Source organism: Hippichthys cyanospilos, chromosome 12 (genome assembly GCF_059441005.1).
Source record: "Hippichthys cyanospilos isolate Australia breed blue-spotted pipefish chromosome 12, RoL_Hcya_1.0, whole genome shotgun sequence".
NCBI lineage: Eukaryota > Metazoa > Chordata > Actinopteri > Syngnathiformes > Syngnathidae > Hippichthys > Hippichthys cyanospilos.
The window spans coordinates 6,495,178-6,514,970 of record NC_142380.1 but is presented as its reverse complement, the minus strand read 5'-3'; the positions used below and the strand labels follow the sequence as shown (position 1 = coordinate 6,514,970).

The following is a 19,793-nucleotide window of genomic DNA, read 5'->3' as shown; positions in this document are numbered from 1 at the left end:
ATGTGCAATTACACTTTACACGGTAAAAGCAAAGCCTGTTAATCGTGGTCATAAGACTGCACTAATGTTTCCGAAACTTTTTTGCGCCTCAATGTAACCGTTTTTGTCATATTTGTTCTGTCATTGTTTAGCTCCTCTTCCATAGCCACTTGACATTTGCTCTAATATACTATATGTTTAATGTAAAGTCAAGACATGAATGTTCTTTAAAAAATGTTCTATGCACCCCCACCAGTTTACAAAATACATTCTGATTACGATGGCACTTGTGGAATATGAACTAAATAGTAAACTAGTGTAATTTTACAATAGGCAGGCAGTCACACCAGAGATCAAACCGTATGTATACACATAATTAAAAGTCAATTTTCAGTAACATTTTTCTTTTAATAATAAAAAAAAATCCACTTTGTGTGAATTAAGGCAGAAGTGGGGAAAGGAAATACAACCAACTGAGAGAGATTAGTTGATACCTTCCAGCTGCATCTTCCTAAAAAGAATCAGAGCGGCACATGACTGTCAAAGTCTTTGGGCTTTCACGCCATATGTTCTCCAATTATTCTTCCTTTTTCCTCTGCTCTCGGGTGTGGGTGTGCGTGCTCTGGGGATTAGTGAGAGAAGCAGCCCTCAAGTGTGTTAGAGGAAAAGAACAACACAAACACACACTTGCATAAACACACTGTCACATTTTCCTTTGTTATTGTTTCCCTGAATGGAGTTAGCTGATTTAAAGCAGTCAAGGGGAGAATTATAATGAAGTGTTGCTTTACTTGCATACTCTTCATATCGGTAATCATTTCAAAGGCAGATAAGAGGTAGGATTTAATTATTTAGTTACAGGTTTTACTTTATGTGGCATGTTGTTTGGAGTTCTAATCTTTGTCATGTGCTCATTTCCCGTTTTATTTTTTTTTTCAACCTTTCCCAGCTCGAACCCTTAACTTAAACCATGAAAATTTCCAAAGACAAACGAATATTTTTGGGTGCTGGCCGCGTAGTTTCGGCCACCGCTCAGGGTGGTGGGAATGATATCATTTTCTATTAATTAAAATTCAAGACACTGACTGCAGTAAAGTGTTACTGAATATGATTAATTCCTTCATTTAAAAAAAAGAAGACGAAGTCTTACATCGTGCATTTTAAACGTCGCCGACAAAAAAATATTTTTGCTGCATTTCACATGCGCAAATTCTGTATGTACCATGGACAGCTCCCTACATTATTCTCCGTCCACGAGATGTCGCTGTCGCACTTTTAAACCGTTGTGGCGTTTCCTTTGCTTTTTTTTCTGCCCGGAACTACTCACCGTTTCTTGTCATGTTGACGGAACTAAAATATTGTAACACTTTTATGAAAGAAGAAAAAAACGGTTGTTTCGTGTCACTAGTTTTGTTATTTATACACTTATATGTGTTTTTCAAAGGTTTCAATTGATTTTTAAAGTTGAATGTAAATGAATTCATGCTAGTGTTTGCGTATGACGTCACACCGCGTTCACAAGATGGACGCCTCCACAGACGTGTTTATTATGGTTGCTCCTTCCATGTCCTCAAAATAAAGATGACGCTTTACTTCAAAACCGTTTTAGATAGCAAATACTACTTTCGAGGTACGTTTCACCATCTCGGTGTATAATCACTAACTTAAACTATGTTGTTGCTGAAGAAGTGCTTATTTAGAAGCAGTTATGCATTCTCATTTGAAATTATTTCAAACATTTCACTCCGGTTAATAAAATGGAATACCCCGTTACATTAAAAGAGACGGGGGAAGCTCTTCAAACAATCACAATAGAATTAAGAATCTGGATGAATGAGTAAGCATTGCATAAGACGAAAGAAACCTGAGTTTTAGTGAACTGTTTGGGGTCACTAGAAATCTGGGGGCCCCATTGCCTAATGGCAACGTGGCCCCTGGATAGTGTAGTTGAATATTTCTGTAGGGCTAAGATTTCAGAAATAGCCCCATGTGTTCATCATGATATCATAGACATAAAAGCATTGTTGTTTGGCATGGCAACTTGAGTATACCATCCCACAAATGTCTGCAAGCTGTCATCAAACATGTCATGTTGTCCTGTCACTTTTTGTAGACACCTAACAGTGCGTTTTATGTTATTTCCTTTCCTTTTCAGGTTCTTTTATCATCTTGAGAAGGACTTTAACCAAAATGCCCGCCCAGCGTGTGCCGCTAGTCTTATTAGCATGTGGGTCCTTCAATCCTATCACTAACCAGCACATGAGACTCTTCGAGCTCGCCAGAGACTACATGCACAGTACAGGTTAGATCTCATCTGTGTGTATGCAAATACTGTGAGGCAGACAGACAGGCACAGCTATTTTTAACATCTCAGCTTTCCTGACCTAGAAAATTGTGCAGTGATATTCTCTCGCCCCAGGCCAGTACCAAGTGGTGGGTGGCATTGTGTCTCCTGTGAGCGACAGTTATGGCAAGCAAGGCCTGGTGCCAGCCAAGCACAGGATTGCCATGGCAAAGATAGCACTTGAGAGCTCAAACTGGGTCAGAGTCGACGAATGGGAGAGCCAGCAACCTGACTGGACTGAAACAGTGGTCACGATGAGGTGAGGTATCATGTTGTCAATAATGGACAGGCTAACTACTTATGCCCCACTTTTGTGAGAATGAGAGTGTTCGGTTATGTTGTAATAGTCATTTGGCCACTCGTTGCACTTTCTCAAGATTTCACCCAAATCCCCTTATGAGTGTTGGACCTCCCCTTCACATTGTTGTTTGTGATCCCTGTTTGCGCAATGTGGGTGCTGATCATGACATAAAGCGGCCCGTTGTTTCCAGGCGCTGAGCACCACACCTCGTTTCCCTGACCAACACTTGGAATAGAACTATTTATAGAAGATTAATAGCGCAGAACCAGTTGATTTATTTACACAATTATTCCCTTTGTCACATATACTCATTAAGTTCCAGCTCTTTAAATGTCAGTCAGCATTCCATTAACACACCAGTTCTCAAACAGGCCAAAAAATGTTTTTTAAAATTCGGTTTATGTTTCATATGAAGTTAAATAACCTCCCAACTTTATCATGCCAGGTATCATTATGGTCGAATTCTAAGTGAGTATGAGCAGAGGATACATGCAGACTCCAGTGGAAACAGCAGTCAGTCACAAAGTAAGTAATTTAAAGGCCACAAAACTTGAAGAGTGAAGGCAAGTTAAAAATGATTTGACAAATTTTGGCATGCACAATTTGACCACGTTTCTGTGGTCATTTTGTCACTCGCTATTGCCTGAAAATGACATCATAGTTGTTCTGGGCAACATCCAATCACAGCTCAACTGTTTTCTATGGTTGGTCATGTAATATTTTCGAAACGATGTAATTTACAGAGATGGATAAAAGTGGTTGGATTTTGCTACCTAATTCACAGAATATGAATGTTATGTTGGGCGGCTCGGTGGAACAGCTTCACAGTTCAGGGACTCAAATTCAAACCCGGTCTGACTCTGGTCTTCCTATGTGGAGTTTGCATGTTCCACCCGAGCCCACGTGGGTTCTTTCCGGGCACTCCGACTTCCTCCCACACTCCAAAAATATGCATGGCAGGTGTATTCGACATACTAAATTGTCTGTAGGTGTCATTGGGTGCATGACTGGTTGTTCTTCTCCGTGTGCCTTGCAATTGGCTAGTAATCAGTTCAGGCTGCCCAAAATCGACTGAGATAGGCACCAGCAAGCCTGCGACCATTGTGAGGATAAGTGGCTATATAAGATATATATATATATATATATATATATATATATATATATATATATATATATATATATATATATATATATATATATATATATATATAAAAGATAGATGGATGAATGAATGCCATGTTCAGACCAGTGACACTTGTGGGGCTGCTTAGAACATAACATTTTACTTAACCTCCCCCTTAAAAAATAATTTCCCTTGTTTTGATGGTCGTGGTGTTGGGGGGGATATATAGGTTAAGGTCAACTGATTCCAGATTGGAAACCAATGGCCAAAGCAGGAGCTATAATGCTGATTTGTTGCACATTGTTTGAACGTTAAAAGTGCCAGTGAAATCTATTCTTTTGCTAATGTTGCTTTTTTACAAGCTTAGCGTGAAGGATTTGTGTTTGAACACGTGCATAAGCTGGCCTCAGAGTATTAGGCATCATTTTAATGCGCTGCGGATCGCGTTGCTTTGCACTGTTGCACAATTGGGATCACTCACACTCATGCTACCTAGCGCAATGTTCAACTACTAGGCCTGTGTGGTGCAATCAAATGTAACTGAATTTGACTGACTATCTATCTATCTATCTATCTATCTATCTATCTATCTATCTATCTATCTATCTATCTATCTATCTATCTATCTATCTATCTATCTATCTATCTATCTATCTATATCTATATATATATATATATATATATATATATATATATATATATATATATATATATATATGTGTGTATATATATATATATATATATATATATATATATATATATATATATATATATATATATATATATATATATATATATATATACCTATATATATATATATATATATATATATATATATATATATATATATATATATATATATATATAGATAGATAGATAGATAGATAGATAGATAGATAGATAGATAGATAGATAGATAGATAGATAGATAGATAGATAGATATAGATAGATATATATATAGATATATATATATAGATATAGATATATATAGCGACCTGCGCTCCAGGCCAATACCAACTTTTTGTGTCATGAATTTTGCCCTTCTGTTTCTTACTCAGAGAACAAAGTGTTGTACTTAAAGCGCTGAAACATTGTGCATGTGCATTCAATAGTTTAAGAGAAGGTCAAAATAAGTTCATGTGCCAGGGAACATTTTGTGTTCATCTTGAAATTTCACCCAAAGCCTTTTGTGATGATTTTTCAAATTATAGCCTTCCCGCTTTTGGCCTAATGCATAACCTCAGAAAGCTGCTGGCCCAATTAATTTGGACACTGCTTCCCTTCTTACTTTCCGTTCTTCTTTTCCCCTTCAGGCCTTCCTCCTCAGCTCAAACTTTTGTGCGGAGCTGATTTCCTGGACACGTTCGCCATCCCTGGCCTTTGGCAGCACGAGCACATGGAGGAGGTGGTCGGCCGATTCGGCTTGGTGTGTGTCAGTCGAGGTGGGTCGCAGCCCGAGCAGACGGTCCACCTATCTGACATCCTTTGGCGCCACAGACACAACATCTTCCAGGTTGGTGATTCTTGAAAGGTGTGGTGGCAAATATGCGCACTTGAGTGGCACGTAACAAATCGCAGATTTAAATAGTCACACCGCGCATCAAATTGCAGTTTTTGTGCTGCTAGCAAGTTTTGAAATTAGGCTCACAAATGTGCACGTGACATGCACTGCATGAACAATTTGCAATGTGACGTTGCGCCGGGAGCCAATTACATGTCTTGTAGGAGTGACTGTGAGCTGACTGACAGATTGTCTCGCCATTCTTGTCCAAGCAGTTGAAGGGACGAAAGATGAAGCAAGAGAACACTGTAATCTTTTTAATTCCTTTTATTGAATTAGGCTGGACAATTATTGGAGAAAAAATAGTAATCAGGATTATTTTGATTGCTCTTGAAATCAATTAATAAAAACAATTAGTCATCGATTTCAAAACGTAGTAATATAGGTCACTACCACTATTTTGGGGGATAAGGACCAAGCTAGCTTATGAGGTGAAACTCTGTCACACTGAAATGCATTGTTGTTGTTTTTTTTTGTTACTCTGCCGCAGTTTTCTTGGAAGAAATTGAGATTAACATTTTCCTCAACCAAAATAGATAGAGGTACTTTTTAAAAAAATTGTGAATATGCAAATCCAGGGTGCCATGTTTCAGGCAGGGTAAACATGTTTATTTACTGTATTTTACTGTAATCGCCACCTTCAAAGCCGCCCAAGTAGCGACACAGTTGGAGCCGAACAAATTGTTTGTTGGGTTACCCAATTTATTGCATTGACATGTGTTCCAGGTGAAAGAATGGATGAAGAACGAGACCAGCGCAACAGAGGTGCGGCGGGCTCTCAGACGGGGGATGAGCGTTAAATATCTGATCCCGGACACTGTCATAGAATATATTGAGCGACACAAGCTGTACACCGAGGACAGCGAGAGGAGAAATGAGGGCAAGACTCTGAGGCCTCTGGCCAAACAAGCGCAGCAGGCCCTGGAGAGTCTGGACCACTGACACACATCAATGCTTTGTGAAAGTGTCTCGAGATTTAGTTCGGCGTGCTGAGGATGCGCCAGCTTTACATACTTCCTGAGGTACACACTCAAGCATCTAGCCTCACTGTGCTTGAACCCACTAGGACGCTAGCAAGTGCTCATTCTGCATGGGGTTGGGGGGGGTGTCTCTGTACAACAACAATATTCTTGATGTGGACTTAAATGTGTTTTGCCAAAAAAAAAAAAAAAAACTTCACCAGCATTTGCTCCCCTTCACTTTATGGACTTGTGGTGTTTCCTTTGTGGGTTAATATTTATCTTTTATAGTTCACCTCAAAATGTTTTCTTTTTCAGTAATATGTTCTATGCATGGTGGTTAGCACGTCCTCCTCGCAATTTAGAGGTCCCAGGTCCAATACCAGCTCCGGCTTTCCTGTGTGGAGTTTGCATGTTCTCCCCGGCCCTGTGAGGGTTACTCAGGGTACTCCCAGTTTCCTCTCAGAATGCCTAAAAAATGGATGGATGGATGTTCTATGCGATCCCATTAGTCAAAGTAGTGTATAATTATTAATATTGAGTTTTTCAAAGAGGAATTTAGCAATTTGTATTCATTTCAGGGGGCAGCCATTTTCTTACCTAAAAATGATATTACTGTTTGTCAGGGATCATGCATGTAAGCGTGTCGACTTGTCGTACCTTCCATTTTTACCAAAAGACACTCATTATAAGAATAAATCAGGGCTCAGGGCCAACACGTGGCGTTATATATGTGGACCTGAAGGAAGTCCATTGAGCCTAATCCCTCATGGACGTTGTAAGCACACTGTGGAATAAAGCACACACAGGTGCATTGTATATCATGGGCCTGCGCAGTTCCAGCAGAGGATAAATCGTGGTCAGCCTTGCCATGTTGCGTGATTTGAACGTGGGCTGGGAAGAAAAATGAAAACCTGGCAAGTAATCGGATTAGGGTTTGAGTTTGGGCTCAAATGGCAGATTTCGACAGCAGGATTTGCACTCCAGCACAAGTCGCCTTCCGCCGCGGACCTCCACAAGCCCAACTAAGGGAACCCCTGCAGAAACTACCAAAATGCCTGTGGATCTCAATGGATACTGGAAAATGATTTCCAATGACAACTTTGAGGAGTACCTCAAGGCTCTTGGTGAGTTTCTATCCTTTCGAGTCATGCTTTTTCATTATTTTTAATTATTCATAGAAGTAATGCCAACTAAGAAAAGCTCCTGCAACATCATGACATCAACACACCAAGACAATGATTTGGCCGCCAGAAAATAAGGATGCGTTTTTTTCTGTCACAGATGTTAACGTAGCCATCAGAAAAATCGCCACCTTGCTGAAGCCGGACAAGGACATCATCCATGACGGGGATCACATTATCATCAAAACCCTCAGTACCTTCAAAAACTACAACATGGATTTCTATGTGGGCAAAGAGTTTGAAGAGGATCTCTCTGGTGTGGATGACAGGAAGTGTATGGTGAGGATTTGGATCTAACCAGGCTTACTTTTCATAAACCTGCAAACAGTGGTGTCCAATGTGAAACTATTTGTTTTAAATTTGCAGCTAAAATGGTACTCTGCTACTTTAAAATAGACTTCCTGCTTTACTGACTTCCTGATTTGCCAGTCAAACTTTGTTTGAACTGACCAGCCAATCAAAGGACAGAAAACTGCTGAAGTTGTTGTGGGCTAGCTTGAAAATTTTCAATTGGCTTAATCATAGAAAAAGTCCTTTTATTTAGTATAATTATAATGGACTAGTACAACGCTACTGATTCTGTAGGCTCTGGGAAGGTTACATTGAAATAATAAGACAACCAGGATGAAATCTGATTGGACAAAAATGAAAGAAGTCACCTTAAACGCTAGAAGCAATTGACAGCTGTATGGAATTAAAAAAATATATTCAAAATACAATTAAAAAAAAGACACATTTATAAAACAAATATTGAATTTTTTTTTCCTTGGAGTGGAGGTCAGTGCTTGTGTTGGTGTTTTATGCAGGGAGGAAGGCCTTGGCCACTGGCAGATAAAAATCCATTCCAAATGTAGTCACACAGCTACAAACATGAATGTGCAAATGATGTCATAAATTAAGAAGGTGTTTTATTAGTTGAATAATCCCATTGTACTGGATGTAATCCAGTAGTGATCCTTGATACCTTGTGAGAGAAATAGCGGTTTTGTTTCCCGATCGGCTGATTCCAGATAAGCTATAAGCTTTTTCTTTGAAAGGCTGAGTCTGAAGGTCACATGTAGCCTTTAGAAGCCGATTTTATCCGACAGCATGTTTACATGTATGTGTTAGTGACAGTTTTATTGATTACACAGTGAGGCTTGATTACTGTCCAGATATGCTAATGTCATAAATGTCACCTTGCCCTGCATGCACAGACCACCATCACCTGGGAAGGAGATAAACTAGTGTGTGTGCAGAAAGGCGAGATTGAAGGAAGAGGCTGGACCCACTGGGTGGAAGGAGACGAGCTTCATCTGGTAAGGACGCGTCCCGTCCTGACATGAATATCAATCGCACATTTTATACACTTTAGTCCAAGTCATTAAAGTCCTCGCCGCATATGCTCGCCTCGTGTTTTTTTCTTGTGCGACTCCAAGAAACTTCACTTGTGATGAGCTGGACAGAAAACTTGAAAATTAAGATCATTTTCAAGAATTCAGTGGCAAGTGAATTCAAAATGTATTACGTGGAATCCAGTTTTTGTGGTGAAACATTGCAGAAAATTGGTGGAACTCCAAATCATTTCTATATAAATTATGTATTTTGCTGAACACACTTAAATCTTTTAAGGCTCAAATATTTTGACAAAATCATTTCCGTAGTTCTGCCTAGTTTGCTGCACTGTTGAATTGATACATAGTGTATTTTTAGGACTGTAAACTATACCAATTTGTTTCATAGTTTGGCTAGTCTTGCGCCTTGTATAAATATTTATTATATTCAAATTCAAGATCAGACGCCAACCTTGTAGTATCTCCATTCCATAAACTTGTTGACAATCTCCGGTTGATTTTGAGACAAACAATTATTCATTGGATGAGTTAGTGTTGAATTAACCCTAACCCTGAGAAGCAAAGACACTAACCGCTATTTTACTGTGCGATGTCCACAGTAACATTAATACATTCCTTTCTTGACTTTGCCGTTGTAATTTGTTAAAAGCATTTCATTGACTCCCCTTTAAAATCTTATCTCACGCCCCATTGTGGTCTGTAATGAAAGCATTAGCATGTAAAAAGAAGTCCATGAAGTAATGAGCACTATCACCAGCTCAGCATAATGAGAATTCCATCTGTGTTATTGCGGCCTACAAAGCCGAGGCGAAAAGCAATCAGCTGCATGAATTAATTGTCACAGCACAAAGTGATGTTTTCAGGTAGTCGTGGGAGAATTGATAGAGCGTTTGATTTGAAAGCAACAACGACTTCTAGTGGAGAGAAACAACGTTGCAGGAAAAAGCAATGATGTGACATTTTTCGTTTTTTTTTTATGTCAGTAGATCTTGATTTTTTTTTAATTATTATTCACAGGAGCTCAGAGCTGGAGGAGTGGTCTCCAAGCAGGTCTTCAAAAAGTCCTAAAGTGACTCCAACAAGACGTTATCTCCCCCCAGTTATCATATCAAGCCCCCAATCAAACGTTGACTGGAGCTTCCATCCGCGATTGCCTTGCTCCATCGAAGCCTAAAAAAATAAATAAAAAAGCGACGTAGCTTGCATCTAGCGTGGCATCCCCAAATGTCTCAGGGCGGCTGCTACTTAATTCCACGCATAGACACTGTCAAGTGTAGCTTATCAGACGGGTGATGGATTGGGATACAGTTGAGGGATGCGAGTGTCTGGAGGAAGGATGTCAGTTACAATGCATGTAAATAAATCCTATCCCTCACAATTCTTTTGGGACTGTGTCACTCATAGCAAAATGAATCAATCAATAAAATAAAATCCAACACAGTCTTGTTGTCTTTCTTGTGTGGTTAAATGTTTCCTTAAAGGACAAACTGTTCATATTTTGATTCATCAACTGGATTGCCAAATTAATCGATAAATAATTTTGATCAGCCATTAATTCAGGGGTCGCATGGAGGATGATCTATTTATACAATTTATAGCACTGTATTTATATAACTTCAAAACAACTTCAAATTCATAATTTTCTAATACTGTCCAAAGTAGTACAAGCACAAAATTACTTTTAATCATAAAACATTAATTATTAATAAGAAAACATTTTAAGTTTTTCATTTATTGAAAAAAATCATCCACATTTTATTCTTACCATGACAAAATGATCTCACGGGCCGGAGTAGGTCTGTGGGCCGTATACTTGACACCCATGCATTAATTGGTTTGAGACATAAAAATGTCTAAAATGAGCTTCTTAACAAGAAACATTCTCTGATTTCGCTTGCCTTGATGTTGCGCCATCTTCTATATACTGTACATTCCACTTGCTTACCTATGCAGTGCCCTTGTGGCGTTGAAATAGTGTGTGTGTGGCTTTGCAAATCCCTACAAACTCCAAAAGTAACTTATTAATAGTAGAGTGTGGTGAAGTTCACCTGTCCCCCTTTGGCCCCCTCGTATAAACGCAAACGATCACCCCGTTCCCTCCCTGATTAAAGTCTAGCAAACACAACAACAGGGTCAGCAGCTGCCACCATGCCCGTGGACCTCAGTGGCAAGTGGATACTGGAGAGCAATGAGAAATTTGACGATTACATGAAAGCGCTGGGTAAGATGTCTCATATTTTGTCCGATCATCAGGTCGCAAAGTCATTCAAGACAAATACGCCGATTATCCTTTTCTCGTAGATATTGACTTTGCTACTCGGAAAATCGCTTGCTGTCTGGCTCAGACCAAGGTTGTCGTCCAAGAGGGAGACAAGTTTGACATGAAAACACTGAGCACCTTCCGGAATTACGAGCTGGCCTTCACTGTAGGAGTGGAGTTTAGCGAGTACACCAAAGGGCTCGACAACAGAAATGTCAAGGTGAGTGCACGTCAAGCATAAAATGACATGGAATGGAATTGCGGGCTAATTTCTTTCAAAAATCCTGGAGAACATAACAAATTCTCAGATCACATGGTGTTCCTGAGGGCTCCCAGGCCAATGTTGAAAACTATAGAGCTCTTTTGAATGTTTTCTATCATGATTTAAGTGCTGGATGTGAGTATTCTTTTGTATGTACTTACTGCTTATTTGCTTGTGGGGATTTTTTTCAGACTTGAGCTATGCCGTTTTTCGGGGCATGGCTGAAGACTTTTTTTTTTATTTACTCCCCCCCCCCCCCCCCCCCCCCAAAAAAAAATGAGAGCAACTGATGAGCAGCGAGACTTCATCTGTCATATGTGTCTGATGAGGAAAATGATGCAATTCTAATTATATTGACTGCAGAGTTTGGTGACTTGGGAAGGAGACAAGCTTGTTTGCATCCAGAAAGGGGAGAAAACCAATCGTGCCTGGAAGCACTGGATTGAAGGGGACAAACTGTACCTGGTTGGTGTAGAAGTTTGGCCCTTCAAGATTGTTATACGTACATATGTCATGACAAGTAAATCCCTCTTTCCACACAGGAGTTGACGTGCCAAGATGCAGTTTGTTTGCAAGTGTTTAGGAGAAAAGAATAAAAGACTACAAGTTCCTTGTGTTTATCTTTTTGAGTTGCTCGGCACGAATTAGGTTCTTAAATATGCATTTGAATGACATTTCCTTTACTTTGCATTGAAGATACAAGATAAAAGCTCTTGTTGCCCCTATAAAGCAGGGGAATTTTTACCTTTTGACATGACAATATCTTTATTAACATAGGGTTAGTTATTAAAATATGAATTTGTGAAATCAGTCAATGTGCAATAAATCAAGAAGGTCTTGAGTTTGTCGTATGATTTTCAATACTAAACCTACAAAAGAATAATCTACTTTTCCCAAATAATAATTACTGTATTATAAATAGCGATTATATTTGTCTGTACAGTGATGTCTCGTCTGTTTGTTAGTCTTTTGTTTGTCTGTCTCTAAATGAGACGCCGTACGGACTGTGTTTTGCTTTGACTTACGAGCTAAAATGTGCTATGGGCACTGTATAGTGGCAATGAACTCAAATCACTTCACAAGACGTTTCAGTTTTAGCAAATAGTGAACAGTTTTGATGTTAATTTTTGGAATTAATTGTTTCAACATAGCGCAGCCATTACCATGAACAACATTTTACGGTTTTTATTTGCAAATATTTATATTCGTCACCGCAGCTATCCGCCACGTCACATCAACCGTTCTCGCTCCCAACTCTCGCGAGAATTTTCTTCCCGGAAGTTCCACGTCAGTGTCCAGTGCCATTCACTAAAATCGCAACATTTGGATATCGCAACACAATTATCTGATCTTGCGTTGATAAACAGTGATTAAACATGGTGAGTAAGGCTTAATTTAGAATGTCTAATTATATTTATTCAGTTATGATTTTGCTGTGAAGATTTGTTTGATGTTTTTTTGTGGAAAATAAGAGAACGGGGCATTTTAGGTAGCAGATTAGCGGCTAGGTAGTTAGCTTCCGTGCAGAAGATAGTCAGATGTGAAACTTTGGATGTTGAATAGTTTATTCCAAAATCCAGTAGATATAAAAGTCGTAATTTGCGGTCCGATATTATTGGCGTGTTAAATGGATCAGTGACATGGGTCGCTGCCATAACCGAACGCCAACGCTAAATGTTTTGTAACGTGATCACGTTATAGTGGTTGCACCGAAACGACGGTTGTCTCCCTAATTTTTCAGCCGCTGAGGCTTGACATTAAGCGGAGGTTGACAGCCAGGTCTGACCGTGTGAAGAGTGTGGATCTTCATCCAACCGAGCCATGGATGCTTGCCAGTCTTTACAACGGCAGCGTCTGTGTGTGGAACCACGAAACGCAGGTAAAACATGCATTCCCATCTTAGACAAACACAGTTAACTTAACACTAAATGGAACATATTGATTTTTTTTGTCAGACTCTAGTGAAGACTTTTGAAGTGTGTGACCTTCCTGTCAGAGCATCCAAGTTTGTGGCCAGGAAGAACTGGGTCATCACAGGAGCAGTGAGTGACATTTTTGTCTTTTTTTTCATCTTGAGAAACACATCAGAACCAAAAGCAAACAAATGGCAACACCATCTTTGATGTTTTTGCAAATTTTAAGTTATTTTAATTGTCAAATTCATTTTGTTGCTGTTGTTTTTTAGGATGACATGCAGATCCGTGTGTTCAACTACAACACCTTGGAGCGTGTTCACATGTTTGAGGCCCACTCTGACTACATCCGTTGCATTGCTGTCCATCCAACTCAGCCCTACATTCTCACCAGCAGTGGTATGCTCGTTTCCATGGTACAACATGTATTTCTCCAGCAACATGCATTTTTCAAACGTCAAACTCATCTGTGTGTAGATGATATGTTGATCAAGCTGTGGGACTGGGACAAGAAGTGGTCCTGCAGCCAGGTGTTTGAGGGTCACACGCACTATGTCATGCAGATCGTCATCAACCCAAAGGACAATAATCAGTTTGCCAGTGCCTCCCTTGACAGGACAATCAAGGTAAGTCAAACGTATACAACATTAGCTACACGTCCATGATCTCATTAGGAAGACCTGGTGCTGTCTCAAGAGTGTGCATGTTTAAATTCATTTTGTGGTGTGCTTTTGTTTCAGGTTTGGCAGCTGGGCTCGTCATCTCCAAACTTCACTTTGGAAGGCCACGAGAAGGGGGTCAATTGCATCGACTACTACAGTGGAGGAGACAAGCCCTACCTGATATCAGGCGCTGATGACCGTCAGGTCAAAATTTGGGACTATCAGGTACATCAGCTGGGTTTCTTTTGTCTTGTCAGCCCAAAACTAAAAAGTGGCTTCCAGAGATAGTTCACTTCGTAATACGTATAACATCCGCCCTTTACTCTGATACATCTTCTTGCTTAAGATGTAACTCGTGTACCTCTTTTCCAGAACAAGACCTGTGTTCAAACTTTGGAGGGTCATGCCCAGAACGTGTCGTGTGTCAGCTTCCACCCAGAGCTGCCGATAATAATCACCGGGTCAGAGGATGGTGAGCTGAAATATATCATCTGTATTCTTCTCTTGACTGATTTTTGCCTTGTATGACGTAATCTCCTCTCACTAAAGGCACGGTACGAATTTGGCACTCGAGCACATACCGGCTGGAGAGCACCCTCAACTATGGCATGGAGCGAGTATGGTGTGTATGCGGGCTCAGGGGCTCCAACAATGTAGCGCTGGGCTATGATGAAGGCAGTATCATTATCAAAGTGAGTACAAGACTGCATTTGGAGTCATTCTTATTTTGTTACAGTAATTAAGGATTTATGTCCCTCTTTCACAAGTAGAATCTTCTTTTTATTGATTATAGAAACATAGGATATATGAGTATAGTGAACATTTACTCTCAGCAAATCACAATTCACCATTGAATTCAATGAAATGCCATTTAGTCTCTTCCTGACCCCTACATAAAAGGGGATGTTTTTGTGACTACTTTTTACTCATTCATTGCTGTCAGTGGCTCTACATTTCTAAAGCAAAGACAAGCAGCATTAAGAGTAGCAGGATACGGGAAGCACAAAACCGTAACAAATAAAGAGATGAGTTCAATTGTCAGAAAAGGGAAAACATTCTGTGTTCCGTTCAATCCTTCTGCAGGTGGGGCGCGAGGAGCCGGCTATGTCAATGGACACCAGTGGCAAGATTATTTGGGCCAAGCACAGTGAAATCCAGCAGGCCAATCTAAAGGCAATGGGTGACGCCGAGATCAAGGACGGCGAGAGGCTCCCGCTGGCCGTGAAAGACATGGGCAGCTGCGAGATCTACCCACAAACCATCCAGCATAACCCCAATGGAAGGTATGCCACTCGTGCACCAGCGACGTCAGCCTCTCTCTTCGGGCAACCTGCTCTTATTTTCAGTCCTCCTTCGTAGGTTTGTAGTGGTGTGCGGCGATGGCGAGTACATCATTTACACCGCCATGGCTCTGAGGAACAAGAGCTTTGGCTCGGCGCAGGAGTTTGTGTGGGCTCATGACTCGTCTGAGTAAGTGTTGGCTGGGATGCCATAGTTGTGCTGGTTGAATCACTAACCTTCAATGTTTGTTTTAAAAGATATTCCATTCGGGAAAGCAACAGTGTGGTCAAGATATTCAAAAATTTCAAGGAAAAGAAATCTTTTAAGCCTGACTTTGGAGCTGAGGGTAATGACATTGCTATTGTAGAACAGAAATTGAGGTTCAAGAGGTTAATGTGTTTGTTTGTTTTACCCTGCAGGTATCTATGGCGGTTTCTTGCTTGGTGTGAGGTCAGTGAATGGTCTGGCGTTTTATGATTGGGAGAACACAGAGCTTATCCGCCGGATTGAGATCCAACCAAAGCATGTAAGTCCTGGAGAATCCGGTTTTAGATCACTTCATGTTTTTGTTTATTTGTCGGGTTTGCTAGCACCACAAGTACTCCATTTCATTTCTTTTCCAGATCTTCTGGTCTGACTCTGGTGAGTTGGTCTGCATCGCTACAGAGGAGTCTTTCTTCATTCTTCGTTACATGGCCGATAAAGTAGCTGCCTCACAAGAGAACAACGAAGGAGTAACGGAGGATGGAATTGAGGATGCTTTTGAGGTTTGCAGGATTTTCACTTTTGTCAACATGTGTAACTCATAAAAAATGACTCGCAAAATGTCTCCAATTTCACATAATGTTACAGACTTTTCTTGCATTTGTATTTTTATGGATTTTCTCTTGGTTCAGGTCCAGGGAGAGATCCAGGAGATCGTGAAGACCGGACTCTGGGTCGGTGACTGCTTCATCTACACCAGCTCTGTGAACAGACTCAATTACTTTGTAGGAGGAGAGATTGTCACCATTGCTCACCTGGACAGGTCAGATATTCATGATTGCAACATCTTTAGCAACCTTGAAACATTATTTTCAAGACAAATGACAATTGTCATTAGTTGAGAACACAGCGAGGCCCTATCACCTAACATGCTCATCATTCCATGCAGAACCATGTATTTGTTGGGTTACATACCCAAAGATGACCGCCTGTACCTGGGAGACAAGGAGCTCAACATCGTCAGCTACTCCCTGCTGGTCTCTGTTCTGGAATATCAAACTGCCGTCATGAGGAGGGATTTTGGGATGGCTGACAAGGTGCTACCCACAATTCCCAAAGAGCAACGAACCAGAGTGGCACACTTCCTTGAAAAACAGGTCAGAACGCACAGTGCTAATTCCCAGTTGTAAGGCTGACTAATGATGACATCTTTGGCTTATTACCATGTTGTTTATTTATTTTTATTTTATGTATTTATTTTTCCGTATTGGCTCACAGGGTTTCAAGCAGCAGGCATTAGCTGTGTCCACGGACCCCGAACACAGGTTTGAGCTGGCCTTACAACTAGGAGAGTTGAAGATTGCCTACCAACTGGCTGTAGAGGCAGAGGTAACACCAGTGCTTTTATTTTAGTTTTCTTTGATCAGCGTTCAGCAAGCAAGTTCATAACTTATGGAATACTTCGACAAAACAATAACTTTTTGTTTGAAATAATAACATTGAACTTTATGCTGCTCTTTCAGTATTGTAGTGGTGCAATAATGATATTTTGATAGTCAAGGACCTAATCAAAACTTTCAGTGTCACAGTGGTGTGTCATTTGTTGGAGAGGCGATAGAAGACTTTATGTGCTTGTGTGTATTATCTGTTTTAATGGGTTGTTCCACCATTTGTATTCCGCTGTACAGGATTGTAACACAAAGCAACCCCAATGCTATTTAGCCATTCTATAACATTGCACATTGTTTATTAGCATGAAGCTAAACAGTCCTATTTAAAGTAAACCTACCTGGTTGTTTCAAGTACATGTGTAATTCTCTTAATTTAATCATTAGTTTGACAGTAGATTTAAAAGGGAGTGACCATTAACTGCTTAAAGTCTCTTTTTTTTTTTTTTTTTCTGCCAGCTACTTGTGACGTGAATCGAGTTGCGTTCACTTTCATCAAATCGTTGGTTGCTTTGATGGCTCGTGTGTTGAAAAACCTGAAACTCAATCACTCAAATCTCAAGGCACCACTTCAAAATGTAGAGCAAATTTTTAACAATTGCCACCAGGAAATGGCTTACTTTCGGTTTATTATCCACATTTCTATTACATATATATATATATATATATATATATATATATATATATATATATATATATATAACAATTCCTTACGAGAATACCATTTCTGCCAAGTGCTTTTTTAGGGAAGCAGAGCAATTGAGCAAACAGCTTAAATGGTGTGAATGAACGTTTTTCTCGCAGGGCAGTACAAAAAAAATCATACTCACAAGGTGGCACTTATTGGCCAGCCTTTTTTTCCACTGCGTTAGTTTGAATGTTTTCTATCCTGACGCAAACATTCAAGATTGACCTCCACGCATCTTTTTATCCATTTTGATAGTCAGAGCAGAAGTGGAAGCAGTTGGCCGAGCTGGCGATTAGCAAGTGTCAGTTTGGGCTGGCCCAGGAATGTCTGCATCATGCACAAGATTACGGCGGCCTGCTCCTGCTGGCCACCGCCTCTGGTAACGCCCCGATGGTGGGCAAGCTGGCTGAGGGTGCCGAAAGGGATGGCAAGAACAACGTGGCCTTTATGACCTATTTCCTGCAGGGGAAGTAAGTACAACTTCTGACAGGTAGGTCCCAAAGTCGCGGTCAGCTCAGGTCACCGATGTAATTGTCCTTCTCCCATCAATCCTTCGCAGACTGGATCAATGCTTGGAGCTTTTGATCAGAACCAACCGCCTACCCGAAGCTGCATTTCTGGCTCGCACATACCTGCCTAGCCAGGTATCCCGTGTGGTCAAACTCTGGAGAGAAAATCTGGCCAAGATCAATCAGAAGGTGAGCACCGAGGGAGATTAGACCCCATTACCACTTAAAAAATGTTCCCTCATATTTCGTCAAATTATTTCAACCATATCTTTGTGGCGTAGGCTGCTGAATCCTTAGCAGATCCTACAGAGTATGAAAATCTATTTCCTGGTCTGAAAGAAGCATTTGCTGCTGAGCATTACTTGAGGGAGAGTTGCTTAGGCGCCACCAGGCCCGCCACTGACTATCCCCTGGTCACTGTGAGTTGATGCAATAATACAATAAAAGGGCAACATTTAAAACTTGTTGGCGTCTTTTCACCAACTTTTATGTTTACCTTCAGCTAAATGAAGACAGGAATATTCTCGAGGAGGCACAAGGGTATGAGTCCAAAGGGATGTTCCAGCTTTCTGCTTCCGAGGTTTGTTGGCATGATCCAAACAACTGAAGACCCTTTTGATTAAGCGTTTGAATAGCAATTTTATTGTAATACTGTTTTTCAATGTACATATTTTTTTTCCTCTGCAGGCAGAGGAATGTGAAGAGTCTCCGTTAGTGTCAGTTCCTGTAGTTGCAGTGGAGCCGACACTTACACCGTCTTTAGAGCCTGAAATTGTCCCTCCGGAGCCCCAGGAGGAAATCTCCATGTTATCCCAGTCAGAAAAAGATAAGGTAGAGTTTCTCTTTCACACGCTCTGATTTATTTAGTTTTAGAGGGTATTGGCGTTTGGTTGTCTCAATGAGGAGCTGTTCAAAAAATAATGGCTATCTGCACAGGCCCTGGATGAGCTGGAAATTGATCTGGACAATTTGGAGGTGGATGATATCGACACCAGTGACGTCAACCTGGATGATGACTTTCTAGAAGACTAGACCAATTCCACCAATTCTGCTGTCGACCAACCTGGAGCTTATTTAAGGACAGAGACCAAATAGCCCTTCTCCCTTTTTGTACTTCAAATTGTTGTATTCTCCACCTGCAGATTCAAATAGATGACCATGATCTCTGTTATGGTTTAATCCTCAGAGGAATAGTGGACTAAATGTCTACCAGTATACGAGACTCCATTTTGTACACCTTTCATTGACTGTTGGAGATAATTTCACTTTGTTATATTGACATATAGGTTATGTTTATTATTGCCTCATCTGTGATGCAAATCACTGCTCATTCAGTCCAATAAACTGCGGTTGCTGTACATATTCACCTTCGATTTAATTCCATGAAGCCACAGATGCATTTGCGGGTGGGAAGCGAGTGAAGGGACTAGTAAATTTAGGTATCATTTGAACTATATGAATTTTATCGCAAAAAAATTGACATGGAAATGTCTCCTAAGTGATGCTGTATGGCAGCCCTTAAAACCTTTACCGGCAGCATTTCAGGTATCTTGTCTTAGTTTAAAAAAAAAAAAAAAGTATCCTGTGGTGGTATGTCAAGCCACTCCTTGTGCTGCTGGGTTAATAGAATCTCAAATGTTCAATCCATATTTAAGTGTGTGATGTCGTGACTTAGCCAAGAACATACGCCTATTCATGCATAGTAAAACTATTGCAATATTCTAAATGACCCTATTCATATTTATTTGTTTATGTGGTGGTAATAGGGAAAGTAGGAGTA

General features: G+C 40.4%; 4 protein-coding genes across 4 annotated transcripts; all 4 read left to right on the top strand.

Annotated features, from left to right (window-relative positions):
• Window positions 1-1,396: 1,396 nt before the first annotated feature.
• nmnat3 (nicotinamide nucleotide adenylyltransferase 3) lies at window positions 1,397-6,979 on the top strand. Its single transcript, XM_088429191.1, has 6 exons — window positions 1,397-1,609; window positions 2,135-2,281; window positions 2,399-2,582; window positions 3,070-3,149; window positions 5,062-5,261; window positions 6,036-6,979. Exons 1-6 carry the CDS (start codon window positions 1,462-1,464, stop codon window positions 6,249-6,251), a joined length of 975 nt encoding a protein of 324 aa, XP_088285317.1. The 5' UTR covers window positions 1,397-1,461; the 3' UTR covers window positions 6,252-6,979.
• Window positions 6,980-7,148: 169 nt separating this feature from the next.
• On the top strand, window positions 7,149-10,226 carry rbp1.1 (retinol binding protein 1, cellular, tandem duplicate 1). Its single transcript, XM_088429194.1, has 4 exons — window positions 7,149-7,395; window positions 7,553-7,731; window positions 8,649-8,750; window positions 9,804-10,226. The coding sequence occupies exons 1-4, from the start codon at window positions 7,323-7,325 to the stop codon at window positions 9,852-9,854; spliced, it is 405 nt and encodes a 134-aa protein (XP_088285320.1). The 5' UTR covers window positions 7,149-7,322; the 3' UTR covers window positions 9,855-10,226.
• A 618-nt stretch (window positions 10,227-10,844) lies between these two features.
• Window positions 10,845-11,918, top strand: rbp2b (retinol binding protein 2b, cellular). Its single transcript, XM_088429192.1, has 4 exons — window positions 10,845-11,007; window positions 11,088-11,266; window positions 11,672-11,773; window positions 11,851-11,918. Exons 1-4 carry the CDS (start codon window positions 10,935-10,937, stop codon window positions 11,902-11,904), a joined length of 408 nt encoding a protein of 135 aa, XP_088285318.1. The 5' UTR covers window positions 10,845-10,934; the 3' UTR covers window positions 11,905-11,918.
• A 635-nt stretch (window positions 11,919-12,553) lies between these two features.
• On the top strand, window positions 12,554-19,375 carry copb2 (COPI coat complex subunit beta 2). Its single transcript, XM_088430128.1, has 22 exons — window positions 12,554-12,687; window positions 13,050-13,187; window positions 13,264-13,350; window positions 13,494-13,620; window positions 13,699-13,847; window positions 13,962-14,108; window positions 14,256-14,355; window positions 14,433-14,575; window positions 14,967-15,166; window positions 15,243-15,353; window positions 15,422-15,510; window positions 15,584-15,690; window positions 15,788-15,931; window positions 16,061-16,191; window positions 16,318-16,525; window positions 16,647-16,757; window positions 17,760-17,974; window positions 18,064-18,202; window positions 18,295-18,432; window positions 18,516-18,593; window positions 18,701-18,844; window positions 18,950-19,375. Exons 1-22 carry the CDS (start codon window positions 12,685-12,687, stop codon window positions 19,043-19,045), a joined length of 2,805 nt encoding a protein of 934 aa, XP_088286254.1. The 5' UTR covers window positions 12,554-12,684; the 3' UTR covers window positions 19,046-19,375.
• The last annotated feature ends 418 nt before the right edge of the window (window positions 19,376-19,793 follow it).

Coding starts and splice junctions, on each gene's coding strand:
- rbp2b (XM_088429192.1), top strand. CDS start 10,935: ATGCCCGTGGACCTCAGTGGCAAGTGGATACTGGAGAGCAATGAGAAA. Junction 11,267..11,671: donor TCGACAACAGAAATGTCAAG/GTGAGTGCACGT, acceptor TATTGACTGCAG/AGTTTGGTGACTTGGGAAGG. Junction 11,774..11,850: donor AAGGGGACAAACTGTACCTG/GTTGGTGTAGAA, acceptor CTTTCCACACAG/GAGTTGACGTGCCAAGATGC.
- nmnat3 (XM_088429191.1), top strand. CDS start 1,462: ATGCTAGTGTTTGCGTATGACGTCACACCGCGTTCACAAGATGGACGC. Junction 1,610..2,134: donor TAGCAAATACTACTTTCGAG/GTACGTTTCACC, acceptor TTTCCTTTTCAG/GTTCTTTTATCATCTTGAGA. Junction 5,262..6,035: donor ACAGACACAACATCTTCCAG/GTTGGTGATTCT, acceptor CATGTGTTCCAG/GTGAAAGAATGGATGAAGAA.
- rbp1.1 (XM_088429194.1), top strand. CDS start 7,323: ATGCCTGTGGATCTCAATGGATACTGGAAAATGATTTCCAATGACAAC. Junction 7,396..7,552: donor GGAGTACCTCAAGGCTCTTG/GTGAGTTTCTAT, acceptor TTTCTGTCACAG/ATGTTAACGTAGCCATCAGA. Junction 8,751..9,803: donor AAGGAGACGAGCTTCATCTG/GTAAGGACGCGT, acceptor TATTATTCACAG/GAGCTCAGAGCTGGAGGAGT.
- copb2 (XM_088430128.1), top strand. Junction 13,621..13,698: donor CTACATTCTCACCAGCAGTG/GTATGCTCGTTT, acceptor ATCTGTGTGTAG/ATGATATGTTGATCAAGCTG. Junction 18,203..18,294: donor TGGCCAAGATCAATCAGAAG/GTGAGCACCGAG, acceptor TTTGTGGCGTAG/GCTGCTGAATCCTTAGCAGA.